Source organism: Pongo pygmaeus, chromosome 3 (genome assembly GCF_028885625.2).
Source record: "Pongo pygmaeus isolate AG05252 chromosome 3, NHGRI_mPonPyg2-v2.0_pri, whole genome shotgun sequence".
Taxonomy (NCBI): domain Eukaryota; kingdom Metazoa; phylum Chordata; class Mammalia; order Primates; family Hominidae; genus Pongo; species Pongo pygmaeus.
In genome coordinates, this window is record NC_072376.2 from 15942278 (window position 1) to 15951336 (window position 9059).

The following is a 9059-nucleotide window of genomic DNA, read 5'->3' on the forward strand; positions in this document are numbered from 1 at the left end:
ACTAAAACTTCCAATTAGGCTGGTCCAATGTGGTCCTAATGTGAGAGAAGGGTGTGGCCACCAGGGCCTTCAGGAGGAAGTGGGCAGCTGGGAGGCAACATCCCTTTACCAATATGCTCCAGGACAGCCCATACAGTGAAAAGTTAGATGATCCAGCCCCTGAGCTCTCAAATCTCAGGATGGCCACGCATGAACTGAGGCCTCGGTTACTTGTCTGGTAAAGGAGAACCAGAATGCGTGCATCTCAGGCTTTGGCGGTGGATCAAATGAGGAGATCTATCTTATCTTCAACAACTGGCAGGCATTTACTCTAACGACAATGGCTTTGCAGGTAGCTAAAGTGGTCTGCAAGGGTAGGAAGGAAATATCACCTCCCATAAAGAACTTCTGCAGACAGACAGGATGTGGGGAGACTGACTTCCTCTCAGGAGTAGATTAAACTAAGATCCTGAGAAGCCAAACATGTTGGAAGTTCTTTCCCCTTTATGTCTTTATTTTTCCTAAGATTCCTAATTGATTACCTGAAAAGGGAGCCAATACTATGCCCAATTGGAATTGTAATTTAATTTCCTAACATTTATTATGGTTATTGTTTCCACCAAAAAATGAGATAGCTTTTATACTCATTCACTACTGTTTAAAACAATAAAAACACCATCTTTCCCAGCGCACAACTAAGAAGAAGTACTGAATGGAAATTTAAATATTTTTAAGTAAAAAAAACCTTTTAGATGACTATGCATTATATTCTATAACAGTTTCAATCACTCTTCAGATAAAGTGGGAATCTTAAGTATTCTTTTTTTTTTTTTTTTTTGAAATGGAGTCTCGCTCTGTTGCCCAGGCTGGAGTGCAGTGGGACAATCTCGGTTCACTGCAGCCTCCGTCTCCCGGGTTCAAACAATTCTCCTGCCTCAGTCTCCCGAGTAGCTGAGACTACAGGTGTGTGCCACCATGCCTAGTTAATTTTTGTACTTTTAGTAGAGGCAGGGTTTCATCATGTTGATCAGGCTGGTCTTGAACTTCTGACCTCATGATCCGTCCACCCCAGCTTCCCAAAGTGCTGGGATTACAGGCTTGAGCCACCGCGCCCGGCCTTAAGTATTCTTTAATAAGGAGTGTAATTTGGGTTTTTTTGTTCAGTAACCAGGGTGTATTTTCCATCCCTGTATCCATCCCTTGGAATTTCACTTGGTCTCTTTGGAAATTAAGTCAGGCAGTTGAGACACATCTAGCAGAATCAAGTTAGTGAATGGGATCAATTTCCAAGCCACCTCCAAAGTCAATTTGTCTTAGAAAACAAAAATGAATATATTCACATTAAAAATTTCTATAGGTAAAACTAGGTTCCTAGCTCGTGTTTCCTATTTCCAGAGAGGTGCTATGGCAGAGTAGTTACAACCTCTGAAGCTAAACTACCGTCCATTTGACCTTGGACAATTTATGTAACCTGTCAGTTTCCAGTTTCCTCATTAGTAAAAGTGCAGATGTTAGTAGATATTAGTATCATATGATGTGATCATGAGGGTTACTTGAGCCGACATACAAAAAGCACCTAGTATTAATACTTGCCCAACAGACACTGAAAACTCCATAGACGCTATTCTATGACTGCCTTTCAGAAAGGTGTATATACCTTTCACTACAGGAATATGCCCACGATACACCGTGTATTAACCCATCATGGCTCTCTATTGTAAGTGTGGTTTGTATGTCTCCCCTCATTATCAAACTGTAAGCTTCTAGAAGACAGAAAATATCTTAATCATGTTTATATTTCCAGACCCTGAGACTGTCATTGCCTGAAGTATGGAAATTCTTGAAGGAATGCCTGAATTTTGTTTTAAGCATTAATAGTTGCCTAGGTTCAAATGCATGCTGCCAGAATTTAAATTTAAAAAAAAATCTAGGCTCATATTGATTTTTAAAAATTTAAAAAGAAGGAAAACGCCTTGTCAGAAAATGATGAAGGTATTTGTAGTATCTACATCCTTTGGACATTTTTTTAAATGCTATGTTCTGACACTTCAAAAAGACATTGTTTTCCCAGGTCAGTTATATTTTGAGGCCCACCAACCAAATCCAAATAAGTAAGTTTATGAATTTTGGTCTTGATCATTTATAAAGTTGGATGTTTGGGGTTGTTTTACGTTTTGTTTGCTTGTTCAGAAAGCGGGTGCTCTGTGTTCCTCATGAAAAATGAGTTAATGTGGACAATTGTAATAAAAAGAGATTTATGGCCCTGTTCTCCATATACTTTAAATTAATTTCTTTCTGAACCCCAAACAAAAAGCTAAATGTTTAAAAAATGCATAGCGTTTAAATCCTACATCATAATTTACACATCAAAAAGAGAGAAATGTAAATGTGCATTGATTTTAGGCTGATAAGAATCTGTGTTGAATGTGAGTTGAAAGTTCTTTTTTTTTTTTTTTCTTCTTGGCCTCCTATGAATAGTTAGTTTGCAGCAATTTTTAATTAAAAACAGTTCCCATAGTAAGAAAATGGGGGGAAAAAAAGCCTTCAAGAAAATAAAATCAGTATAAGAGTCCTGCAATTTGTTTTCTGAGGCCATGTAGAGATCTTGAAAAATAAGAGAGTTTGGAAGTTCTCATTTTTAAAACTGCACTTTTGGTTTCATTTAACATTTTCAAAATAGCTTTCCTTTCCACCACCCATCCCCCTCCCCCACCTCACCAACCCTCTTCAAACAACTTGCAAAGTTCTGTTTTTAACACTGAAAATCATTCATATATCTCAGAGTAGCAGCAACATTTTTCTTTCTAAATTTCTAGGGGGGAGAAACCTCCAAGTTATCACAAAGCATTTTTTCTTTTTCTCCACCTATCCAAAATAACTAATCTCATTTTAACTAGATTCCATCTGAACATCAATGATACCAAGCTATTCCATGAATAAACATGATGTTACAACGTGAAACCCTGTGACTAAAGTATATAAAAATGTAGCTGAAAGAAAAGAGGACTAAGAATCCCCCTCCTCCCCACCCCCTCCCCAGGGAGTTTTAGAGTTGAGCTGAGAAGGGGTGAAAACCAGCAGATTTAAATTTCCAGGTCTTCGAACATTTGTAACCTTCATATTAAATCCTGTAAAACTAAAAACTGTAATTCTAATAAAATCCTTGTGCGTACGGCTTCCGATTGTAATCACAGTTTTCTCTTTTGGAAGAGGATGTGTAATATTGATAAAAGAAAAAACCTCAAAACAGGAAAAATATATAACGGAACTCACACTTTTCTGGTGTTTATGGTATTTTTTTTTAAATTATCATGGTGCCAACATGAAGAACTATATATACTTAAAAATATCTTCACTTAAATGCAGACATTTTTGGTCATTTGAATGAGAAAACAAGGTATAGAAAAGTTATCTCCTCTAACAAAGATTTGTGAACTTTACTTGATAAACTTTCTTAAATTTTATAATAATCGAACATTAGTTAAATCCCTTCACTTACAATGATGTCCACTATAATGCTTCTCATGTATTTTACCTATATTTTCATCTCACGGCTGAGACCTAAAAATGAAAAAATACATAGTTTTTGCTTTTATTGAAGCTTTTCACAGAACAAATTCCGAAGTCTTCAGAACATATTTTTATATCCTATCTGACTGTATTGTGTGTGCAATGTTAAAACTATATAATTGTGCGGTTGTATTCTTCCAAAATACATTTGGCACTGCCAAACCATTCAAATACATGAATTTTGGAACACATTGGGTCAATTTTTGACAGTATACACAACAGAAAATGTAAACTCCTTTCTGCTGCCTCGGAATTACAGTGAACAACAGTGATGCCAACCTCAGAATTTTTCTTAATTTCATTTTAAAGGGTAGGAAGAGCACCCACACATTTCTTTATTAAATTCCACTGAGATTCTAATGTTGAAAAAAAAATTTATTTCCCAGAACAGCTAGCAGCATTTAAAATATACTTTTGTTGCTGTTTGCTTTTTAATGCATGCCTATTCCTTTACAGAGAGGTGAGGTCCTGTTAGTACTTAGTCACTTGCTTTCCTTTGCCACAAAGATTATGGAGCTAAATGACCTCACACAAAATAAATGTGGGGGTGTGAGATGAGCACTTTAGGGAGAGTGAGAGGCAGAGGCCCAAAGCTGCTTCAGCTCAATAGGAGATACCAGGCCCCAAAAAACTTCAGAATTGTATTTCTCAGGGAAGGTGCTAATTTAAATGCAATGGTTTTCAAATTCTCTCTTTTTGTCTACTGATTCATTGATTGGCTAGTCAGCAAATGTTTAATGAGTACCTACTTGGTCCAGGAACTACTTGCTCTAAGTGCTAGCTTTAAAACCAGACCGGACCTTCAAATTTTCTTCACCATTACCCAATTATTTTATTATTGGATGTGTAATATTGATAAAAGAAAAAAAACCTCAAAACAGGAAAAGTACATAACGGAACTCACACTTTTCTGGTGTTTATGGTATTTTTTTTTAATTAGCATGGTGCCAACATGAAGAACTATTTGTGATTTTGTGATTTTGAATTAAATAGCATGAGCAAAGAAATAATGTCTGCACTCTTTACTTCATAATACTTTCTCATGCTAAAAAAAAAAAAAAAAAGAAAATCTGAATTTTCAATTAAAGGGACACTGTTGGTAATTTGCAAATGAGGAACCAAGACCCATGCTAACTAGTTTGTAAGAGTTAGAAATAATATTAACTCCCAATGCCATCCTCTTTAAACTAAAACTTGCCAGCTTCTGAAGAACTTCGATTTAATTTAATTGGAAGAAACGCATCGATCCCCATGAGAAAATGCCCTGGGATCAGCCATGGAAGGAGAGTAGGTAAACATCATGGTTCTTTACTAATTTCTTTCCATATAAAAAAGGAGGTTTCTAGGAAATTTCCAGAAACTTGATAACAATTTCTTCATCACATACTGATTTGCTATATATTTTTTTTCTAGCCAGGTCCATGTTCCAAAAGGGGTGAAGACTTGAGAGTATTACCCGGTGGGGTGTGTTTGTGTGTGTGTGTGTGTATGTGTGTGTGTGTGTGAGAGATATTAGGACTTAATGAAATAATACTATATACTATAGGAGTGGGACCAGAAGAGAGAGAGGAAGAGAGAGATGGAAGAGGGATGGGTGAGTCAGTCTTGCCCAAAATGGTGGTATGCTTTGGCTAAATTCTCAAAGTAGTCACTCAAAGGCATATTTGATTTTGCATGTGAATAAACTAATAACTCTTGCTGAGTATCAGTGTATTTTATCCCAACCAATCCCTCTCCAGAACTCAGAGCAGCTTTATCATAAATAACAATTATTGGTAAAGGTATAGTGTAACTTTACATGAAAGTTGTTTTTTTCAAAGTACTTACATCATGATCAAAATTCAATATTTAATGTAAATATTTAAATATCTTAGCAATTATTTGATTCTCTCCCCTTTTCATATGAAATAAAAAAAATGTATGGCATTGCGTTCATGACAGTATTTACTGCTTAGCAAAGAAAAAAAGAAGTACTGAGGCAATTATTTGAATAATTATTTGAAAAATTATCTAATTAAGGAGGGAAAAATGTAAACGGTTAGCTGTAGGACACACCAGAAAATAGTTCATAGCACTTTACTGTTACAGGCAGGGAGGTTTAAAAAAATCTTTAAGATTTGTCATAGCAAGCTTTCTTTTCTTGGTTCTTGAGCTATGAAGTAGTCTTTTTCTACTCAGAGCTAAATCTTTAAAAGTAATAGCCCATAATCCAAAAGTTAGGAATTCCTGAGTTTAGCTCTCACAAAAAATAATGTGCCATCTTTGCAAAGCATACTGCGAAAGGAGGTCTTTTCGAATGTCTTGTCTCAAATGGGAAACAAACCTGGGACCATATTGAATCCTGCAGTTTTTTTTTTTTTTTTTTGAGGGCAAGAGTAGGGAAATCTTGCAGATAAGTGTCATAGCTCAGACCTGGCCAAGTGCTCAGTAATGGGCAGGAGGGCAGGCAGATATCAGAGAAAGCTGCCTGTGTTCCTAACACAGGAGGATGGAGAAGAATCTCTGCAATTCCTCAAAAACTTTCTAAAATGTAAGGTGAACAGGTCATTTTTAAATATTGTTGCTGTTCAAGAATTGAGCCATAATGGTCCCTGGCCTCTTTTTTATAACTAATCATACTTTTAAAAGACTATTTTTTCCAAATTTGTATTGCAATTAATGTGTGCCTGAACTATAAGACATTTTCTATCCTCCTAATTCTGAAAGCAGCCTGTGTCAACCAATAGTTGATGCAGAGATTTAAGATTCCAACACGCAGTTGCAAAGATCTGAAGGAAATATACAAACTGTAACACACACAAAGCAACATACACAAAACAGCAAGCACAAATATCAGTCACTGCCAACAGTTCACCATCCTAAGCAAAACATAGTTTGCACTTCAATAGAAGCTACTGGCTTCTAGAAAGAGCAAGAGTACCAGCAGTCATATTTAGCATCTATGGTATATTAACATATAAAGAAAACAGCAGTCATGAAAGACAACCCAGCTTTTAAAATACATATAAGTCCTTGTCCAGCAGTTAGCCAATCAGAAAGCAGGTCACATCTTGTTAGCTGCATTAAATACACGAAACGTCATGAATTCTCTATGGCTCTGTTGACAATTCAAGCAAGTATGTTTTATCCTATAATACAAACTTAATGGAGTCCCTTCCTAGAGTTAAAAGTCAATCTTCAGTCTAAAACTCCACCAAAGCTATTCCCTAAAAGCTCTTTGGCATAAATCTTCTGGTATTTGTACTCTGCAGAGAAGACTAAATTCCTAGCAATTTCCACTTCCTAAAGTGACTTTGGTGCACCTATAACAAACTCCTTTTCCGAACACTTCCACACAAAGCCCCAACTTACAGGCAGATGGACAATCCAGCAGCAAGACCTGCCAGCTGAGCTAGCACAGAGAAAAAGTCAACTGACATAAAATATTTAAATTGCAGGAGGCGAGTCTGGAGTTTTGCATTTAAAAAGTTCTGAAAGTCCTGTTCTCTCTGCTCCCAGAGTTGCTGGCTGCCTAGGAGGCTGAGTCTCCCTCTCTCAGGCACAAGATCTCAAATACGCAAAAACTTGAGCTGACTTGAAAGCTGAACCAGCTCCTGTCCTAAGGTAGAGTGATCGGGGGCACGGCCGACAGCAATAGGAGAAAGTCTAGAGTCCCCTTGCCCCAAGCAACTGGTTTCTGATTTTAACACTGAAATATACAAACATGTGTCCCTCCAGGGCTAGTTCTGAGAAGTAGGCACGGTTACTCTTCTGCCCCTTTTTACCTCGATTTTGGTGACTTTGAAAAGCAAATACAGGTCAAAGCAGACTTCCTCTAGGATTTGTAAAAAAAAAAAAAAAATACATATGTACACACATATAGCCAGATGCAAACAATCACAAAATTCCTTGGAATTATATCTCAAGAAACACCAACAAGACTGACTCAGAGCCTGTAAAACACCAGAGTTCTGGAAGAGCAACATTTCTGGAAACCCGGCATGTGAATCAAGTGCTGCGTTGTCTCAAGATTCCGGCAGAAACTGTCCTCTGCTACAAGAGTTGCTGTGCCTGGAAACCCAGCGTCCAAACTCGTGGATTCATCCTGGCGCTCATTTCCACGTACGTGGTAGTATCAAGTGGGACACTTCCCATACAATTCAGCCAGAAACCCTAGGAAAAGCTCATGCATAGCTTAACAAAAATACACAAACACATCCCCAAGGTTGAAGTACTTACCTCTGTGCGAGACTGCAGTCTCTTGTTCATCTCATAGATTCGGTACTCTGGCTGTACCATGTATGGTGTATGCCTCCTATAAAATGGGCCGAAAGGAGAAGAATAGAAGGGGTCATGTGGTGTGCTGGACATCTTGCCTGCTTTTCGAAAATCAAGCTAAACAGAGTATCAGTAACGTCCATGCAGAGCACATGGGCTGTGTTCTTCCCAGTACAAAGTAGACGCACGCACACACGCTCACACACACACAGAGGCAGGCAGGCAGGCAGGCTGAACACGCTAGCTGGGAACTGCTGTCGGAGCCCTCTATAGCAGGAGAGGAGAGGGACAGGAGAGGAGGGAGGGAAAGAGGGAGGGAGGGAGGGAGCACGGGAGAGGAGGGAGAGGGAGAGAGCAGGAGCTCCAGAGAGGGAGGGAGGTTGGTATGGAGGAAGGGAGGGAAGAAGGGAGGGAGGAGGGAGGGAGGGAGAGAGAGAGAGGGAGGGAGGGAGAGAGAGAGAGAGAGAGAGAGAGAGAGAGAGAGAGAGAGAGGAGCTGGATAGCTTTAGGCACCACTGCTTGTTTTTAAAGAAGCAGTTTGTGGAGAGGTCATTTCCTGTCCACACTGTAGACTAGTTCACAAATATAATTCTCCTCACAGTCTGACAAGAGGTCTAAGGTTTGGTTTTAATTTTTTTCCTCCAGCCAGGACCCTTCACAACCTGATTGCTAAGCTTGTTAGCATAGAGGTGGTCTAACCGCTACGTGAGCCGCTCACCCCTGACAACCACACTGTTGTAATGTATCAGAAATGTTGATTACTACAAAACACAGAAACATGGGCACTGTGGTGCCCCGAATTGGGACCGGTGATTCACTCACATGCAGAGATTTATTTCAGCACTAATCTCCCTATGTAGTTTTGCTTTACTTGCTGTTGTTCCAAGGGTTGTTATAGTCTTTGCCCTCCACTCCACCTCACCCCCATCTCTCCCCACTCACCCCTCTTCCCAGCCACCTCCCTCTTCTCCCAAGACTTCATTCAGGCCCTTAAGGTGCCTGCGCATTTTCAGGTAAAAACAATCGTTCTGAATGTGGAATGTATAAAATACACTTAAGGAGAGCAATGGTCTTTTTTCCTAGGAAGGAAAAAAAACAAAAAACAAAACAAAACAAAACCCAAAGCAGACCTCCCAATAAGACAGGAAAAGCAAAGAAGGAGAAAACTGCCACAAAAATGACCATGGAAAATTTGGTTGAAAAGGAAATTGCAAATAATTGAATGGATCATCCCCAGATAACATGTCCAACTC

The 9059-nt window shown here is 38.7% G+C and overlaps 1 protein-coding gene across 11 annotated transcripts in view; it reads right to left on the bottom strand.

Annotated features, from left to right (window-relative positions):
- Positions 1-8348, bottom strand: part of LDB2 (LIM domain binding 2) — a 399681-nt gene extending 391333 nt beyond the window's left edge. For 7 of the 11 annotated variants that reach the window (XM_054484370.2, XM_054484378.2, XM_054484376.2 and 4 more), the window contains exon 1: positions 7768-8206. In XM_054484370.2, coding sequence (XP_054340345.1) covers positions 7768-7899 — 132 coding nt within the window. In that variant the 5' untranslated portion in view covers positions 7900-8206. Of the gene's footprint in view, positions 1-7767 lie in introns of all 11 variants that reach the window. The other 4 variants (XM_054484368.2, XM_054484367.2, XM_054484369.2 and 1 more) reach the window with 2 other exon arrangements.
- Positions 8349-9059: the final 711 nt, after the last annotated feature.